This window comes from Crocodylus siamensis, chromosome 9 (genome assembly GCF_052110815.1).
Source record: "Crocodylus siamensis isolate JL-2025a chromosome 9, ASM5211081v1, whole genome shotgun sequence".
NCBI lineage: Eukaryota > Metazoa > Chordata > Crocodylia > Crocodylidae > Crocodylus > Crocodylus siamensis.
The window spans coordinates 35,162,618-35,183,266 of NC_143403.1; the positions used below are offsets into that span (position 1 = coordinate 35,162,618).

At 45.4% G+C, this 20,649-nt stretch overlaps 1 protein-coding gene across 2 annotated transcripts in view; it reads left to right on the forward strand.

The window, feature by feature from the left end:
* The first annotated feature begins 3,675 nt into the window (after nt 1–3,675).
* GNAO1 (G protein subunit alpha o1) overlaps nt 3,676–20,649 on the forward strand; it is a 408,671-nt gene continuing 391,697 nt past the window's right edge. For both annotated transcript variants that reach the window (XM_090063850.1, XM_090063851.1), the window contains exons 1-2: nt 3,676–4,272; nt 4,473–4,515. In XM_090063850.1, coding sequence (XP_089919976.1) covers nt 4,155–4,272; nt 4,473–4,515 — 161 coding nt within the window. In that variant the 5' untranslated portion in view covers nt 3,676–4,154. The remainder of the gene's footprint in view (nt 4,273–4,472; nt 4,516–20,649) is intronic.

Here is a 20,649-nt window from a genome sequence, read left to right on the forward strand (position 1 = left end):
CCTTTGATATGTTTCTTGCTTTCTTTCGCTGCTAGGCAATGAACTTTGCTTTGGCATCTTCTTGTTCCTAACATAGAATTATAGAATCATAGAACCAGAGGGGATCTGTAAGATCAAGTCTGGTCCCCTGCCATGGGCAGGAAGTTACTGGGCTCAGACAAGCTCAACAAGGTGCCTGTCCATCCTCCTCTTGAACACCTACAAGGAGGGTGACTGCACCACCTCTGCTGGGAGTGTGTTCCAGATTCCAGTAACCCTTACAGAGAAGAAGCTCTTCCTTATATCTAGCCTGAGTATATCTAGCCTCTTCCTTATAACTTATCCTCTATAAGCTTATGTCCATTGGTCCTTGTCCTCCCTTGAGGTGCCTTCTTCAAGAGTTGCTTGCCTAGGTCTTGGTGTTCACCCTTGATGTACTTGTAAGCAGCTATCAAGTCACCTTTCAGCCTTCTCTTACTCAGACTGAACAAGCCCAATTCCCAGAGTCTCTTCTTACAAGGTCTACCCTCCATGCCCTTGACCATGCAGGTGGTCCTTCTTTTTTACCCTCTCAAGCTTAGCTATGTCCTTCTTGAAGTACAGTGCCCACAACTGGACACAGTACTCTACCTGAGGCCTGACCAGTGCTGAACAGAAAGGGAGGAGCACTTCCCTGGAACTACTGGCCACACATTGGCTGATGCAAGCCAGAGCTCTATTTTCTTTCTTGGTGACCTCATTGCACTGCTGGCTCATATTCATTTTCCAGTCGATTGTAACCCCAGGTCTCATTCAGATACTGTGCCAGCCAGCGGACCACCACCCATTGTGTAGTTGTAGTGAGGGTTCTTCCTACCCAGATGAAGGATTTTGCACTTATTCCTGTTAAAACTCATCTGTTTCTATTTCACCCATGAGTCCAGTCTGTCAACATTATCCTGGATCCTGACCCTATCCTCCAGTGTGCCCACATTTTCCCACAGCTTGGTATCATCCATCAACTTAGTAATTGAGCTTTCTACCCCTCATCCAAGTCATTAATTAATATATTAAAGAGTATGGGTCCAAGAACCAAACCCTGGGAGACACCACCAGAGATGGCCCTCCAGGGTCATCCCATTGATTACAACTCTCTGGGAGTGGCCTCTAAACCAGTTGTCCACCCACCTCACTGTAGACTGGTCAAGTCCAGCACCCTCAAGTCTGTTTGAGAGAATCCTATGCAAAACAGAATCAAATGCTTTACTGAAGTCTAAGTATATCACTTCCACCTCATGTCCCTTGTCCACATGGCTAGTTACCTGGTTGTAGAAGGACACAAGGTTTGTCAGGCATGATCTACCCTCAACAAAGCCATGCTGATTGCTTCTTAACACCCCGTTCATTTCCAGTTTGCAAACAGTGACCTCCTTCCTAATTTTTCAAAGATATTACCCAGGACTGAGGTCAGACTGACTGGCTTATAGTTTGAAGGGTCATCCCTTTTCCCTTTCTTGAAGATGGGCACCATGTTGGCCTTCTTCCAGTCATCTGGGACCACTCCTGAGTTCCACAGATCTTCAACAAACAATGTGGCCAGTGGTGCTGCTATTACCTCAGCCAGTTCTTTCAGGACTCGGGTGCTTTGGCTGTTCAAGACTCATTTTGTGTAATTTGTTGTCTTCCTGATGTTCCCCAGACCTCTGATCAGGTAAACAGCCCCCATTTGATTTCAGGAATACTGACATGAAGTATACATTTTAGGAGCTTGGCTTTTTCATGGGCATTGACTCTGGGCTACCCCTCAGCATTCAGCAGGGGTCCCACAGTACAGCCTGACCTTGTCTTGTTTGCGTGCTTGCAGCAGGTCAAATAGAAGCTGTGCAGATTTGAGCCGGGGCCTTTTGCCTCAGCACATGTGCTCAGACATGCACTTTGTTGTGGGGAAAATTGTGCCACTTGGGGCAAAATAACCCTGCCTGGCTCCTCCCGGATCTGTAACCAGGGGGAGCTAGAGCCCAGGGCCAGCACCTGCCCTCATGGGCAGGCAGCGTGCTTCAGCACCAGGGTGAGGGCTAACCATAGAGACACTCTGGCAGCCAGAGGGTCTCTATGAAGGACCCGGTCTCTGGTTGCCTCAGGACACGGTCTGGGACCGTGCCCTGACCCGCTTTTTTTCTGCAGGGTTTTTTGACCCCTGGATATCCAGGGGTCTAATTTTGCCTCACGCTGCAAACTTGCAGCATGGGGAACATTTTCTCGTTCCTGCATGTGCCACTTGCAGCTTCTCAAGGGGGTTTGAGACGCTGCAAGAAGCACATGCGGGCTCATCTGGACATTCCCTATGTACCTGTAGAAGGACTTTTTGTTGTCTTTTATTGCAGTTGCCAGCTTGATCTCCATGCCTGCCTTGGCTTTCCTTGTCTTGTATCTGCAGGCCCTGGCAATACAGGTGTATTCCTCTCTGATTACCAAGTCATTCTTCCACTGTTTATATGCTTTTTTCTTTTTCAAAACTCTCTAATATTCCTGTTGAGCCAAGCGGGTCTATTGGCTCCTTTCCTGTTTTATGCCCACTTGGGGATGGCCTGTGTTTGGGCTGTGAGAAATGCCTTCTTAAGGAAGCTCCACCATTCCTGAACTCCCAAGTCAGCCAGTTGCTGGTTGCAGAGGCCTATCCAACTAACCTCTTGAGTTTGGGAAATCACAGCAGAACTGAAGTCCCGGACTTCAAGAAGGCAGATTTTGGCAGTCTTATGGTGGATGGTGAACCTGTCTTCATTTCCCACTGGGTTATCCTGGGCCTGTAGTGCTGAAAGAACCTGCAGTTATTATTTAGATTATGACAACACTCAGAGGCCCCACCCAAGGCAGGGCCGCACCCAAGGCAGGGACTGCACCTTTGCATAATGAAAGCACAGTCCATGGCCCCAGGAGAGGACAATCTAAACAGGCAAAGGATGGAAGAAGGGTGGGATTTCCTGCTTTGAAGATGGGCCCGCTCAGCGTTGCACAAGTCTGTGGCCCAGGTTGGAATCTGACCCAGGCCTCCTGAGTCCCTGAGCCTTGGCTGCAAACCCTGCTTCTTCACAGCAAGGTGGAAGTTAGCAGTAGATCCCGTCCCCCAGCAACAGAAGAGGCCTGTTAGGGACAAAGACATGGTTGGGTGACCACAAATGGGAAAGAGGCAAAGATTTATTGGGGCGGTATCTGCAGTTGGACCAACTGCCAGCCGCCTGGCTGGGGTAGTGTTTGAAGAGTTAGAGACTCCCTGCAACTTGCTGTCCCAAAGCCCCTTGCCCTGCAGGACCCTTCCACAGCACCCCCGCCTTCGCCTGCCTGGAGCTGGGCATAGGGGTCACAGGGAGACCCCTCTGCCCTGGGACTGGACAGGAGGTGCCTCAGGGCAGGGCTGGGTGCTCACTACACCTCGCCTGGAGCAGCAGGATCCAAAGACGTGAGGGGCTGGAAGGGACCTCACAAGCTCATCGGGCGCGGCCCCCTCCACTTGGGCAGGAAAGGCTGCTGTTGAGAGCTGCAGAAAGGAGGGGGCTGCACCCCCCCCTCCGCCCACGGATCCTGGGCACGAGGGAGACCCCTGGGAACTGCCCCAGCCAGTCCCCGGGGTACGTCCCCCTGCCCCCGCAGCCCCACCCCGCTCCGCCCCGCCCCGCCTGCTCCACTGAGGCGGCGGCGCTGAGGCGCGGGCCGGGCGCATGCGCGGCAGACGTCAGCGAGGCAGGCGAGCCTGTGCGCGCGGGGAGCCGTGGCGCACTCCCGCCCCCGCCTCCCGCGCTCTCTCCATTAGGAGCCGCCGGACGATGCGATCGCTCGCAGCCATCGCCGCCGCCCATTAGAGACCCCCAGTCGGCAGCAGCACCAGCAGGACAAGGACCCACCCTCCCTCACCCGCCGCCTCCTCCTCTCCGGCTCAGCTCCCGCGCAGCCTCTGGTGCCTGCAGCCCCGCACCCGACTCGGATGCGTTGATCCTGCGGCGAGCCCGGGGAAGGCCGGCGCGGGGGGCTGTGGTCCCGCCGGGGGTCCTCTCCGCGTCTGCGGCCGCACGTTTGCTTTTCTCGGGGGGGCGGCCGGCGGTTCCCGATCTCGCGGGGGTGGGTCGTGTCCGCCTCTTTGCCTTCCCCGCCCGCGGAGCGTCTGAGAGGGGAGCGGAGCCCGCCGAGGTTGCTTGGCCACCATGGGATGTACCTTGAGCGCGGAGGAAAGAGCCGCCTTGGAGAGGAGCAAAGCGATCGAGAAGAACCTCAAGGAGGACGGCATCAGCGCCGCCAAGGATGTCAAGCTGCTGCTGCTGGGTAAGCCGGGCCCCCTCCCCGCACCGCACCGCACCGCGGCCCCGGGCGCCTGCCGGGGAGCGACCCCCTCCTCCCTCCCTGCCTCCCCCCACCTCCACCCCGCATCCATTAGCCCAGCTGCTCCCTCCTTGGTAATCTCCTTGATCTCCTTATTTTCTCCCACTCACCAGCTCTTTTCCTTTCTGTGTCTGTCCCAACAGGGGCTGGAGAATCTGGGAAAAGCACCATTGTGAAGCAGATGAAGTAAGTTCCCCCCCCCCTCCCCTTCGGGGTGGGGGCTTGTTTGGCTGCTGTAAATCCTGGATCTGACCCGAGGGGCAAGAAGGGGGTCCGTGTATCGTCGCCCCCCCCCCCCCGCCGCCTTTTTTTTTTTTTTTTTGCGGGTGCCAGGCACGGGCAGGGGGGGGATGCTCGGCGGTATGAATGGCTGTGGCCGCCATGTTTCTCGGGGAAGTGTGAAGGGTGCTCCGGGGGGGGGCGGCTGCCCCGGGTCTGGCACGGCTGGAGCGGGGCTTTCCGGCTCTGCGGGGAAGGCGGCGGGGCTGCGGGCCGAGCCGGCCGGCGGGCAGGTGTCCGCTGTTCACGGCCTTGGTGCTGAATTGGAGCTCGTGCGGTTTCTCTGCCTCACCGGGAGGGCGGAGGGAGAAGGTGGGTTTCCAAGACGATGTGAATGGCACAGATGTAACCAGGGCACTGCCATTAAACATACCGCTGTCAATTAAGCTTAATGTCAGGTTTTTATCTCCCGGCACTCCCCCCCCCCCGCTCCCCACACACTCACACACCCGTGTTTGATCTCCTGACATGGGCTCCGGGGTTGGCTCTCTAGCAATTTTTTTTTTTAATCTGTCTGTAATGCGGATTTAAAGCGCAGCTCGCTGCCACTCAAAGCCGCTGCCCTTTTACCCGAGATTTGAGCCTTTCTTCTTAATTAATTCGAGATGAATTTGGCCGTGGATCACCAATTAAAATTAAACCCGGATATTGAAACACAAACAAACAAAAACCCACCGAGGAAACCAGCTCCTTCCTAGGCCACCTCGGGAGCCTGCTCCTGCTTCCCCTTCCTCCCATCCACCATTTCTGGTGTGATGCGAGCTCGGTGTTTGAAATCTCCGAGGCTGCCAGGGTGCAAGTGAGGAGCGATGAAGCCGGCTGGTGTGGGACTGCACAGGGGTTGTGCCGTGCCCCTTTGCACACGCACACTCACACTCACGTTTGCTAATTAGGCGCTGCTGTAAAATAACAACAAATACATATTCCTGCTCAGCTCTAGCCTGGCTGGCTGGACTCATTGCATCCCCCAGAAAAGCAGATGCGGGGAGGGGCTGGGGAAGTGGGCGGCTCTGGGGGTGTCATTTCACCAAACCTTGTGTGTGTGTGGGGGGGGGGGGAATCCTTTCACTGGAGCAGACACGACCAGCCTCTTCCTGGCGGCGCCATGGCCGAGCAGTCCCCAGGGTGGCAGGGCGATGGCCTCCCCGTGCCTTTATTTTTCTCCGGGAAAAGAGAGAGAGAGAGGATGTTTTCCAGGGGTGATGGTGAAAGGAGGTCCCGGCCCAGAGCTGGGTGTGGAGGGCGGGGAGCTGCACCATTGCTCTCGCTGCCCCTCGCGGGGCCCTCGGGAGCAGGTCCCCTCTGCAGAGGACGGGCTGTGAGCATCCATCCCAGGACCGGGAGTAAGAGATGCAGGCCGGGCTGGGAGAGGCGGCTGCCGGGCCCTGTGCCGCGGGAGCAAGGAGATTTCAGGCGGTTGAGGTGGTGGACAGCGCCCAGCCCTGCCCAGCCTAGGGCCGCGATCAGGGCTGGGAGATCGGGAGCGCTCGGCTGTGCTCGGGGGTTGCCGGCTGCCCGCTCGGCTACGCTCGGAGACGCTTCGGGAGCTGTGGTAAAGACCGAGCAGCCTCGGAAACAGCCGAATGAGCTCGGAAGCGCTCGGCAATCTGGGGCTCTCCACTAGCATCAGTCAATGGAGCTGTATAGGAAAGGCTTGATCCCCCTGCCACTGCTGAAGGGAGGGGAAATTCTCTATTAATTTCCTCTGGGAACAGGCCATGGCCTTTCACTTCATCTCTTCCCCGTCAGCCCCAGTGTCTGTTAAAAAAGGTGTCATGTCAAGTAAGTTAGTGGAATAATTTGATTTTTTTTAACAGGAAAAAAAAAGAGCCCCAAAGGGCTGTACCAAATTTCAGCAATTCATAGAGAAATCAGGTTTCTTCCAGAGCTGAAGTGACATTTTTCAAGATGAGTTCTCAACCACTATAGGTGGATAGGAGATTTCTGCATGAGATCTCCAAAAGGCTTGGAAAGTCTACATGTCTCCAATGGCTTTTTATATTGATATATTTGTGTTTCCATAAAGGCTACACGCCAATCTTTTTTCTGTCTGGGTTAGATGCAGTTGATATGGCTTTAATATTTTGTTTGGTTGATGGCTTTTACTGTTGTTAGTTTGGGATTTTTTGGCAAATTTGAATTGGAAAAGGGGTTCTTGTAGATAAATTCCCATGAATGTATTATTAGTGATCTATTTGATTTTTTTTTCAGTAGAAATAGCCAGCAGTGCCCTGGAGGTGCCTTAGTTGAATAGAAGCTGTAGCTATTTGGATATCAGCACAAAATATCCTTAGGAGATTAATAAGAGGATGTGTTTCTGGGAATGAACATTATGTGACCATGCAGGCATATAGCTACTTTACAGTAGCTCTGCAAAGTAGGATTTGTGCTTTTAGAACAAGATGGATCAAGATAATGTACTGTTTCAATTCTGCTCTCAATTTATTAAGGAATCATACTATCTAGCTATTATACAGTATGTTCTGACCATCAATCTCAATACTCAGTAAATCTCAAAGCTGTATATATTATGCTCATCCCCTGGTTAAAAATTCACTGAACCCTGTCCTTATGAAACTGCTTGCATTGTCGTCAGATGGAACTGGGAGGTGTCTTTCAGAAAACTCAAGGGAACTATACTGTGGGAGATAACAGTGTTGCTATGAATACAGTAGGAGGCATATTTAGAGAGCAAAGTCTCTAGCATTGGGAGATTATGACTGTAAAATGAACACCTTGCTGAAATTTACATTTTGGAAATTAATTAAACAATGATTTACACATTAGTATATCACCTGGTCAAGCAGTGCTAGACAAGCCTGCCAAGAGCCTAATGAATTCTTAATAAAGATTAAATAGCATGTCTGTTAGCTTGTGCTGTAAGAGAGTAATGTTACTTCTATACCTCATTATTGGGGTACTTTCAGTTAATGAATCACACAAGAGTATAATGCCCATGGGCAGTTTTCACACTGGGACATGTGTGTACTATTTTGTAAACTGACAATAAATGCTAAGAGAAAGGAATAGATAGCAAAGAGTGTTAACAAAGGACCAAGAGCATTACAAAGAGTCTAGGTAATCCCTGAAATACAACATAGTAATAGTATAAGATGTGTCATATAGAAATTATAGAAATTTAAGGACACATTTGGATTAGAAATAGAAAAATAATTGTAATACTTTACAGAAATAGAAATATCAGTTGCTGATTTTTGTTACGGTAAAGAAAAATATTCTAGCAATAGGTAGATTTATAGCGTAGCTTTTGGAGGGAGTAAGTTTCAAATCTTCCCAATGGTGTGGCAATAATTTTACTGCACTATACCTTTGACATTTTCTCTGTTCATGGAAGGCCTTTCATCCTTGTTTTGCTTTCAATGTTAGAATAGCAAGACTTGTTATCATTTCCATTTGGTATTCTTTCTGGGTTTAAGCCTGCAAATTATGATGTCCACATGGGATTCCATTGGCTGTGCAGCAGATTGCAGAATCAGTATGGATTCAGGCCACACTAATTAAAGGCATGGCCATAGGTGACTGGCAGGGGGTGCACAGGGGTACATGTGCCCCCCATGACAGGGCTGCCCCCACAACAGCAGACACCAATGCTGTCAGCAGGGCTGGTCCCCCACCCCAGACAGGGCTGTCACTATCGACAGCTTCTGTGGGTGCCCCCCACAGATTCAGGAGGCACCAGGCACTCATGGGCATGGCCCTATAAGGTGCTATCCCACAAGTCAGTGTGGGTGTGGGGCACTTCATCTTTTTCAGAATCATGTTCAGCTTCATTGTGATAAAACATAAATCTCTGAGTGTTTCAAATGGATACACCAGATTTGGATAGTTATGACGTTATGGTATCTTGTAAAGAAATATTTTTACAAGAGAAGGAATCACCCAAATCATAATTTCATTTATATTTAGGTTTCAAGTAAACATAAGAATTTATTCTGTCTTAAACCAAGTAAGAGGATAGTAATTAGTGCATTATAGTCTTTTTGTACTATGTGTAATGCAGTGTGACATCTAGACAATTTTTCTTTCAGCATAATAGGATTTTGAGCATCTCTAAACTAGAGTGAAAGGGTGTGAAAAATTAAATTTACTGGTGAACGTACAGAGCCCAAGTTGGAAAGTACGGGTTCAGCTTTGCACTATCACGAGTTTATGTCACCCTTTGAAAATTACCTAATTGTACCTGTTTCCCTGTCTGTTCGTTACTAATAAAATATCAACTTGACAAACATTTTTAGATCTTTTTAAATGTATACTAAACCCCTCAGGTACAGAATACTATAGGAGATGGTGTTTATAGGAGATAAACAAATATTGTATTGTTATAATTTATTATACATTTCCCTATACCACCATCAGAACTTGGTAGATTTTTTTGAAGCTTTTTCAAAAGCTCCCAAAAACCATAAGCTGTCTGAATAACTAAATTAGTTATAGCCTAATAAAATTTCTGTAAAGAGATCATCCCCACCCACTGTGTTTCCAGTTAATGTAGGCATATCATACAAACTGACATTGGGCGTGTCTACACATGCATTTATGTGCTTTAGTCACTGTACATTAAATCAAGTACTTCCATTGTGAGGTACTAGGAAAATACACAGTAGCCTGGCTTAGTGCACATTAACTAAAGAGCACACTTTTAAGTGATGTTTAATATGCATTAACCTATTTTAATGCACATTAAGTAAAACGCATAGGGCTCCTATATACATGCACAGAGCTTGCTCTGACCTGCTGGAAAACCAGTGCATTACAGCAGACTTTACTGAGTCTGCTGGAGCACGGAAACTGACACGCTCCAGCAGCCTTCCACATCATGTGTATCAGTGTCCCAGTGTGTCTGAAAAAATGGTGGTGGGGTGCTTTGAAATTAAACATGTTCAATGAACTTTAGTTCAAAGCGTACTGTCGCCATTTTTTCAGTGCGGGGACATGCAGGGACACTGATACACATGATGGATAGGCACTTTTAATTAGCACAGCTCACTAATTAAAGTGCCCAGCATATCCCACAGCACATGTAAAGTGCCCATAGTTTTTTACGTGAGGCTTTAATGAGCGTTAAAATAAGCTAATGTGCATTAAAGTGCATGTATAGATGCAGCCATTAAGAGCAAACGGTCCATATAAACAGCTGCATGATGCCTTGTCCTTTCAGAAATCTGCTAAGGTGCCGCAGCTTTGGTGGTATCATTTGACCATCTTTAACTGAGTGTGCAGCAGAAACTATTCTATAGGAATATGTGGAGGGGTGCTTTGCAACTAGAGAGTTCAGAGATTGAAAGGTTAAAAATAACTTAAATTTACAATCTGCCTTAAGTAAATGCTGGCATGTGACAGTGCCTCCCCTAGAGCTGAGCAGGTAAACTACCTCTCATAATTCTAACCCCACTCTTAACCCCACCACTTACTTGCTCTGAGGATTGAAACACTTCCTTGTTCATGATTACCCAGCCGCCTACTGCGGTCAAATTCAGAGATACAGTTCCTTGTTTCTGAGCATCCAGCTAGCTACTGTGGTCCATAGCCAGTGTGACAAATTTATCAGAGCAGTTAGGAAATGCCTTATTTTTACTCTTCCCTATGGCCAAATAAGGTCTGTAATGATCAGCCTTGGGTATTTTTTGCAATGAATCTGAATATGCTTCAGGGATAAGGCATTGCTGCATTTGTTCCAAAGTTATGGTGCATCTGAGTCCCTTTTTTCATTAGCTACAGTACAACCAGGGACTTCCTTCATAAGATATACTGCCTTCTCTAACTTGACTTTTTCTCTTGGACCCCTTCTGGCAAATATGTGTGCTCACTACCAGCACTCTGATGAGATGATTTCTGGTAATAAAATCTACAATTGAGAGATTATTATATCTGCATCCTCAGGCCCCTGTTCAGGGGGCAAGTTAATTTCTTCAGGTTTAGGGATATGTAGCAGGACCGTGGATGTAATTCCATAGACTAAAATAAAAATGATGTCAGACAAACTGAAAAATAGTGTCTCCATTTCTCATAGATCTTAAATTGTTTCTGGTTCTCTAAGCTCCAAATACCATACACTATATCTTGAGACGCAGTAGTGAACTGCATTGTTTTCTCACATTGGAACTCTAGCATAGAATCCTTTGCAGTGAATTCCCCTGGGACAGATGGACATGAAGCATCTAGTTCAACTGAAAACATTTTAGGAAGAAGTATCCTACCATATGCAAACTTCATTACAATTTTTCTGTCTTGAATAAGTTAAGAGATGCAAAAAAATAGATTGAATCATTACAAATTAAAAAGACTTAACCTTTTCCTACTTCTTGAAGACAGAACTGTACCTCTGCAGTATATTGTTGTGCCTTTGGGGCCTCATGCTGATTTGTACCACTGTGAGATCATAGCCAAAGTCTCTGACTCTAACCATTAAATGCAAGGATACTATGTCTCCTGCAAGCTTCCACAAAGAAATAATGAAGGTCTCCTGGTTTCACAGTTTCTTGCAGGGTTCTGGTGAGGAGGCACTGAGCCTACATTTGTGGAGATGTGGAGAGTATACCTTTGACTTCATGTCTCAGTGCTGGCACAGATTTGGAAATGATTTACTGATAGCCACAGACAGTAGCAAATTCCTTCTCATCCAGCTTAATGGAGAAACCAGGGAGAGAATTACGACTCTTAGGGCACATCTAAATGTGAAATTAGCATGGCTGAATAAATTGTGCTAGAGTTTATTGCTCCCAGGCACAGCATTTACATGTGCACCCGGGACTGCAGAATAGTGAGCCAGGGTGGCACAAACCCAGCTGGTAGGGGACCAGGAGGCAGCTTAGAGCTGCTCTTCTCTGGCTCAACATGCCGCAGAGGGGCTGGCTGGAGCACAAGGGTGCTAGCTGGCAGGCAGGCCGGCCCCACATTGTAGCATCCTTGTGCCCCAGCCGGCCCCAGTCGCTGTCTACATGTGTGGTGTGGTGGAGTAAATAACTCTGCTGTAGAACAGTTCTTATGTTGGGCAGTACTATCCTACAGTGGAGTTAATTAGTTTATTCCAGCCTAACGGCATCACATGTATAGACACTGACACTTTACTCTGCAGGTAAATAGTCAATTCCACAGTAAAGTATATGTGCAGATGCCCCCGTAGAGTCACATAATTGCCCGGCCCACTTCTGTAGCAGAGCTACCTTGCTTTGGACAGTCTGTAAAGTTGCTCTCTAGCCCTAATGAGTACATGTATCAGCCATCTGATTTTTACAGAGGCCTTAGAGTGTGAAAATTAGCAGTAGCTCCACTGAAAGAGGGTCACACCCATGAAGAACTGATGGAAGTGAAAGGAGAAACAGGCTTTGGAGCTTTATAGTTTATTCAACAAAGTACTGAGGTACTAGGTCTGTGTGAAGCTTCAGGTGGTGATTCAATTTGGAGGAGATTCAGCCACCGAATCAGGCTGAATCTCCTCCAAATCAAATCAGGGGACCCATTAAAAGGTCGAAATCGATTCAAATCTCTCCACATCTTCAGAAAAGATTTGGAGAGCTTCAATGATTTGGACAGTCCCCAGTGGCTGCAGCAGGAAGCTGCAGTGTGGGGAAGTGGGGGCAGCAGGGATTGCCGCCTGCCGGCGGGAACAGTGAGTCTGGGGGTTTCTCAGGGTTTTTTTTTTTTGCTTAAAGGACCAGAACTGGGCCAGGCAGAGCAGCCATGGGGGGTTGGAAGAACGAGGGGAGGGTCAGGGGGTTCGTACCGAGCCCCCCATGCAGCATTTAGCAGTGTGGGGCAGTGGGGATTGCCCCCCTGCCCGACAGCACCCAGTGGGGCTTTTTTTTTCCAAAGGCCAAGAGCTGGGCACGTAGGGTAGCCAATGCTGGGCTGGGAGAGCTGGCGGAGGATGGGCCTGAGAGATTCCGAATCAGATTCAGCCATATTGATTCAGGACAGTGATTTGAATCACCAAATCGAATCACTGTCCCCTGAATCAGCTGAATCTGAAGCAAATACTAGCTGTTTTGCACAGGCCTATGAGGTATCACAACTCCCCTGGAAGCCACTGCAAAAAACATGGGTTATCTTGTACAACTGATCACTCAGACCCATGCATTTCCATACCAGATAAATCAGGCTCATCAGCTCAACTACTTTTGCCCTTCAATACCAACTTTCCAGTTGGATTTCAGATTTAAAAGAACTATCAGGTCACTGGAAGGAATCACAACTTCTACCTTTCAGACTTCCTTGCATGGATACTTTTAGCACCTCGAATTTGTGGCATAGGCCAACTGCAAAATTAAGCACTTAGTGGCTTCAGTCATCACATCTGACTGCACATTTTCCTTCTAAAGCAATTCAGCATTAGGAAGCAGGTTACAGAGGTACAGGAAGAGCAGATGCCAGCAAGATGAAAATACAGATAGCTCCGAAATTGCTTTATAAACAAAATAGCCATTTTCATTGTCAGAGGCATTTATATTTAAAATACTAATAAAATTTCATAATTATGACAAGGCTGCAGCTTAACTTTAATTGTGAATTTGTTTAAGTAAGGACTTAGTAGGATTCTTGGCATTTGCCCAACAAGACACTTTCAGGAATTTGATGCAAAACCAGGCTTGAAGCAAAGTTGCTGAAATCTTGCTGTGAAGCTCCTTCAGGACCCTCACAGAGCAAAGGCGGTTCACAAACAAAGGGTATTCCTATAAAAAAACACAGAGGGAAGTATAATTTCAAGTCTTTTCAAAGCACAGGAGAAGAAAACAATCTCTTTTACTGGAAAAGGGCAAAGGGACCATTCCCTTTAGAACTGGGCCAATAATAAATACTCCCAAGACAGGCTCTTACACACAATTGGGAGTTAAAGATTGAATTAAAAAACTTAACATAAAATTTGTCATAAATAGAAAATGAAGTTAATTCTGATCCTATCATTGGCAGATCCTATCACTGGCAAAAGCCTCTGTTTTACTCACACATGTAGATCCATTGACTTTCCTGTGATTATTCTTGTGGGTAAAATAGGCAGGATTTGGCCTATACTCTTATACTCTAAAACAACTTAGTCAAGCAAAACATGCAGGTAGGCAACCCAGCCTAACACAAAGGACAGCTAACGCCATTGCCAAATTTCACAGCACAATCATAAGTCTCAGGAGATTTGATGTTTTTCTTAAAGACTGAGTTCCTGGAATCATGTAACTGACAATCTCAGCTTTCATTTTTGAATGTTGAGGTTGGCAGTACTGACGTTATCTACTTATTTATTTATTAAGGAATCAATTGGAAGCCGAAACAGAGTCCTTTCCTTGACCTCAGTGGGCACGGGCACTGGACTGAGATCCTGTAGTGCCAGTGCTGTTTGCAATTCCATTCAAAGAAATATGCTCAGTTCCTGCCACTCTGGGATTCAGTCTCTTCTCTTTGACATTATGTTTTAAAGAGAATTTTTAAAAGAAAATCTATCCAAGGCATTTTAGAAGTCTGTGACAAGTAACACACAAGGTAATGGAAGCAACTGAGCATTGTACCAATTTCTACAGCACTGAAGGTCATGAATTAGAAAAGGAAGTTTGGAAATAGACATTTTGGGCCTAGTGCCTTTTTCCTTCTCTTAACATTTCTTATAGATTTATTTTATTTATAGAAAATATTAAGTTTTGCTGTGCTCTTTCTTTGTAACACAAAAGAAATGCTAGGAGATAAAAAGGAATCCTTCAAAACTGTTCATTAATGATTCACATTTAATTTTTAAAACCATTCATGTAAGCTGCAGATGAGGAGGTCAGAGGATTACAGACCTGATTACAAGATGCCCTCTACAGACTGCTTCAAATAGGAAGTATGCAAAACACTGAAGATTGCCCATATCTATCACTAAGCAGAAAAAATGACAAGCATCTGGTACTAAACACAAAGGCTTCTAATCCAAGGCTCAGTTATTGTCTGCTTATTACAATAGTATCATAAAAACTCTGTGGTAGAAATATTTTTTAGTGCACCCATAATAATGTTTGCCTTCCTGAACTGTAGTGCTAATTGAGTAGTAGAAGAGTGTCTAGGAGTGCTGAGAAAGAAGCTCAGAGAATTATGGAGCTAGTTGAAATGAGGCCTATCCTCAGTCAATGATGAGGAATGATTAATTGCATCTGGATGGCAGGAAATGCAAAAGGCCAGGAAATGCATGGATTTTTAAAACCTTGTTTTGCCCCTGTTGACAGTTGCCACTTACTCCCAATTTCTACCAGTTCAACAAGACCTAGATCCTTTTCAAATGGGCTGTGCCTGCTGTTGCAGTCAGGACATTGGCTCCTCCCTAGCCATAAAAATTTTATCCTTACTGAGGTAAAATTTTCACAGTCATTCACAAAAAGAATTGTGCCTGTGTTTACAATTGTAGGACCAGACCCCTTTAAAAAGAAATAGGCAGAACGGCCAGTAGCTATTAAATCATTTTTGGGGTAATGGTGCCAGCAGATTTATCTGATCACCAAAGAACTCTTTTGAGCCTGAGCCTATTCAGGGATGTGGCTGTTTTCTTGTACGCATTAAGTGGTGGGCATAGTATAAGAGCCTAAATAGTGGATAGTATTATTCTGTCTTTTCTGCCTTATTCCAGATGTGCACTGCCTTTCAGTGACTTGTTAAAGCAATGTCTTTAATACTCCAATGTTTGGGAGATAAAAATTACTAAAAAAGAACTTTTTTTAAAAAGGTTTTTAATCTAGCTTAATTATATATTAAATTGGCTGTAATGAGCCTGATTTTGCAACTCTTTACTTACCTGAATAAGGAATTGTAAACCTGGGGTTACATTCTGGAGGAAACAATAAGCTTTGAGCACTTTGTGAAAGGAAACAAAATGGAGGGCCTGTTTCATTATAAGGGTAGTTTTTATTGTCAGTTTTCCAGAGCAGAAGTAGCAGATACCAGGCGGTTTTCTCATTTTCAACATGATGCCATTTGTAAATTAGTTACTCCCATCCTACAGCAGCTTTACACTGCCAAAATAATGTACATAGGCTGTAGCATACATGAAAATCAGGCCTCAATGTCATTATAATAAATGAGAAGTGAAAACCATTTTGATCTTGTAAGGATGGGTACCAAAGTGGCAGATGAATGATGATATAATTGTATACTGGAGGAAAATTCATCTGAAATAATCACATAGGCCAGATCCTACTCCCAGTGAAGTAAAGGGCCAGGCTTGCAGCCACTTTAGTGGGAATGAAATATGAATTTACAAGATATAATTGAGAAAATAGTCGCAGAATCCAGAAATATTCCAAATAGCTACTGATGTGTTTAAAGGGTGAGAGTCAGCATGTGGATTGTAGGCCCCATCCCAATCTCAGACTCTAATTACTTGGTGTGGTCCCCTGAAAATCAGTGGGACTTGCTGTGCAATTAAGGGTTTTCAAAATCAGACCCATTATTTCCTTTCATGATGCTTGAAAAATTCAGGGCAATCTCCCACCTTCTTCAGATCCTTTTTGTTCTATTTTGGTAGTTTATAATTTAAGCAAACAAAACACCTATTAAGGCTCTCACAGTCACTACTCTTTTTGTCAGGCCACAGATAAAACTTATGTTCTTCATCTTTGGCAGCATCGTGGTGTGAATGCACTGTCACTCATATACCCTATCTCAGGTCTTACACCATTAGAGGCTATTTACTATCAGGACATTAGAAAGCCACAGTATTTGGCTGGATGCTGAATTTCTAATGCTCATTCCATTCCAAATATGTTTTGCCAGCCCTACTGTTCTAGTGTCTGCTTGAAATCCAGATCCTAAAATAATAAGGGATGTTTTATCATGGAGAGAAAGATACTCTGAGGGAGAGCAGCTGAGCCCAAGCAGATACTCTGGGGGAGAGAAGCTGAGCCTCCACTGCTGTATGGTTTTTGACCCTACTGAATCATTTCTGTGGTGAGGATTTTGTAGTTTAAGTGTAACTAAATAAAGGGTGTTGCCTTCAGCATCTGTATGTACATGCACTAATTATTAAGGCTATGCAAAATGGGCCGTACCGGATTCAGATTCAGCCCAAATCAGGGATAGTGATTTGATCCTTTGATTCGGATCACTGTCCCTGATTCAATTCGGCCAAATCTGAATCTGAAGATTCAGTGCTGATTCGACAAATCACTGATTCAGAGACAGGCACAGCTTTAAAAGTTTTTTCTACATACCTTGAGGTAGCAGGTGTGGCTCATGATCGCTGCAGTGCTGGGGTAGATAGAGAGTCCCACAGCAAACCCGGAAGTGAGTTGGCAGTGAACTGGAAGTCCACTTCTGTGTCTGTCGGGGAGTGTCCTGGGGAGCCCTCCATGCCCCTCCAGCTCATCAGTTGGCTGCGTGGGGACCACGGGTGCCCCCGCCCCGACCCAGGAGGCACCAGTCGCCGAGCTGGAGGGGCACAGGGCCCCACCCCCGTGCACTCCCTGGTGGACCAGGAAGTGGACCAGAACTGCTTCTGGTCCACTTCTGGGTCTGCTATTGAGCACGCTGGGGAGCCCTTGTGCTTCTGCGAGATGCTGCATCTGCCCCAGCACCACAGCATTCAGAGCCCCTGCTACCTAGAGGTATGTAAAAAAACATTTAAAGCTGTATCTATGTTCGAATCGCCAAGTGTGTCCAGATCTCTCCAAATCGATTTGGAGGGTTCTGAATTGATTTAGAGAGTGTAAAGTGTCCCCTGATTCAATTTGGATTCAGAGATTCAGCCGCCAATTCAGGCTGAATCTGTGCCGAATCAAATCAGGGACCAAAGCTTTGCATAGCCCTACTAATTATGTGTGATGGCAGACTCAAAGAGCCTTTACACAAGTAATTTAGCCTTGTGCTGTCTTGACTTTACATTGGTAGGTACAATCTGGTCCTTAAAGCGTGATTCTGCTCCTATCAAAATGAACAGCTAGATTGACGTCAATAGTACAGGACTCAGTCTGATGTAAACACATGCAAAACCTGTTTCTTAGGTAAACTGATACCTCTTTATATAGGTCTAGCAGTGCAAAGGGCCACTATAGTGGGTGCAATAGTTTGCTACCACTATGACCTCTTTGTGTGAATGAGAATCCAGGCTTTTGCTGGCAGATTATTGGCATTTGCTTATCATGACAGGGATAGTGAGCTCAATAATTTGCTCCTTCCTATATTTTGTTGGGTGGCAGGTCTCCTTATCTCAGTGAATGTAAATTCCTATTAATAACAGATAATAGATATTAATATTGCTGCAGTTCCACACATTATGGCATCTTTAGTTCAAGTGCAAAATGCCATTGGAAAAAGAAACTGGTAGTAGTGACCATACATCTCACAATGTCATCTCACTTGTCATTAAATACCTTTTGTTACTGATTATTAGTCCAAACCAGACACATTTTTCCACTTGAGTGAGAAAGTTTTTCCTTAATAAAACAGAAGGCTTCTGGGAACATGTCCTTGTTTTCCTCAGTTTAGCTACAGGATAATTTTGTATTTTCCTAATTTACAGCTCAGCAAAAAGCTAAAATGCTGTATCAACTTGTTAATTTCAAGATGGTTGCTGCATGGCCAGTTTTCAACAGGAAACCTGATTCTCCTAAATGTTTGTATTTAAAATGTGTTTAAATTGAACCTTAGACACTCACAGTGATGATCCTGGGATTTTTATTCTCTGCCCCCTGTGTGCACTAAACTCACATAGAGCAGCTTTGAGAAGAAACTGGAGACTACTTTTCTCTGCCAAGATCCTTGCTCAAGAGGATGCTCATGACAGATCATGTAAACAGTTACCCGTCTTGGCCACCAACTGTCTTAGATGACAGGAATTCTACTGCAGAGAGCATCCATGTGTTTCCTCATCTAGCCAGAAGTATCACTGCTGAGTCATGTGAATTGTACCCACTCCACACGGAATCTCATGTTGGACTTTGGTTGGCAGGGGTGTTATCAAGAGATTGAAACTGAATTTAGGTCTTTGCTTATATCATAAATAGGGGTAGTGAGGCCAAGTCCTTGGCACCTTTCACCCCTGGTTGATTCAAGGGAAAAGAACGGGAAAATGACAGACATTTCATGTAGGGGCAACCTAAGTAACTAAATTAAAGAACTATTACAGATTTGAAATGAGCTGGCAGCTATTTTCTATTGCTTTTTCTCTAGGTCAAAACAAAGGGCTGGAGAACTTTAAGTAAATTCCCCAAATAGCAAATAATTAATAGTTGCTGTATATGAGAGTGAATTCAGTTTCTTCTTCCGTTATTCTTGGAATTTTCTAAACAGGTTATTATTGCCCGAAAATTATTCTTATTTCACATTTTTATGAACAGTTTTCAACAGAGGAAAACTGTTGCCTGGTAGGGTTTGTGCCCTGGGCAACTATGTGCTCCAGCTGATGTCCAGAAGCTGAGGTTGGAAGTAGGAGGCCTCTAGGATCCGGGCAGCTCCACTGGAAGTTGTTCCCCTGCCTCTGGCCTGCCCCCCTCTTCCACAGGCACCACCAGATGCCAGGCTTAGTGAAGGATTAAAACCCTTAATTCAGCAGCAGGGGGGATGCAGTGGTGATACACAGGGCGTGCACGAGGGTGCACATGCACCTCCTGAGAGCACCAGTGCACCCCCTGACTGGCTGCATTCGCTGCTTAGGCGACGGGCAAGAGAGGCAGGCTGGAGTGCCGGTGCCCCCCCCTGCAAGCGCCAGCATTAGGGCTTGGTCATAGGAAATTAACGTTCTGTTTTTTACAAATGCTTGTGTATATGACTAAAACAAGTCTGCAAATGTTAAGTAAACCTTGCTTCCTTAAAATTTAATGAAAAAAATGTAATCAAGGTATGCAAGTCTTAGGGAATGAGTTTTAAAACTGGACAAATTTGCCCAGATTTTCAAAAATGATTAGTGGCTTCCATAATTTTAGGTGTTAAATGCCCCATTTTAGTATTTAATTTTAAATCAAAATGTCATATTCCATGCACTGAAGACTGGGTTTCAGCTGAATCAGAGCTCATTTCGACGTGGAATTTCAACTAGAGACATAAATCCGTGTTCCGTAAAACAATATTTTATATTCTTATCTCTTGGCAAATTTTGTTTGTTGTGTAAGTGCATTCACATAGAAATGTATTTGCCAAGACAAACGGATTCTCTGACACACAAAATGATGGTATTGAAAGGCTTTGCTTCCACACTACCCAGATGAAGAGAAGTTCAAATTGAGACAAGGCTTTGGGTTACTTTGCAGTTTGGAATGTAGTGAATCAAGACAGTAACTAATGACTAAAGTCTCCTTCAGTTACAATAGAGAAGCAACATATACTTGTTAAACCATCCTTAAGAAAAAGCAATATCAAATCCTATTTCACTTTTGTCTCAATGGCTGGATATGAACATACGGAGCAGAGAATCGACTTGAAGCTTTCTAGAGCCCCCTATACTTATTTCCTTTTCAAACAGAAACATGCACATTTGTCTTACTTAGCTTTAAATCTCCAAATATGTGTGTAATACTTAGCTTTATTCTTTATGAGCCTGACTTTCCAAGGCCCTGCAGCTTCTTTTTGCTTAAAGGTAACAGGTCGCTCAGCCCTGCTGAAAAATCAAGCCTGTGATTAGTTCCATTGGAGTCAGCGGTACTACTTGAAGTGTATAGAGTTTAAGTTCCTGTGCCTGCCTTTGCAAGATTGGATCCTATGTTTGTTCCTCTTACATAATATTAAAATGCCCTGATCAACACAGTTTTCACAAGCAAGAAACAATAGCAGTTAAATTGTTCCATATGTGTAACGCCATGGATGAATTCAAATCACAATCTTGTGTCAAAACACATGGGGCTTGGAAACAGCCATGGGGAAGGGACTGTTTCCCCGCTGCTGATGTTGGTGACATTTTTATCTGGAACAGAACTTGTGACCTGTCTTTATATTATTGCCCCATGTTCATTTCATTGCTTATCTAGTCTTTGTCCAAGTATTCACTCTGTGGTTTATATACACTTCATAAAATTTGGGATAGAACAAATGATCCTTGCTTAAAGGCCTCATTCTGAGTTGCACCAAAGTCTTTAC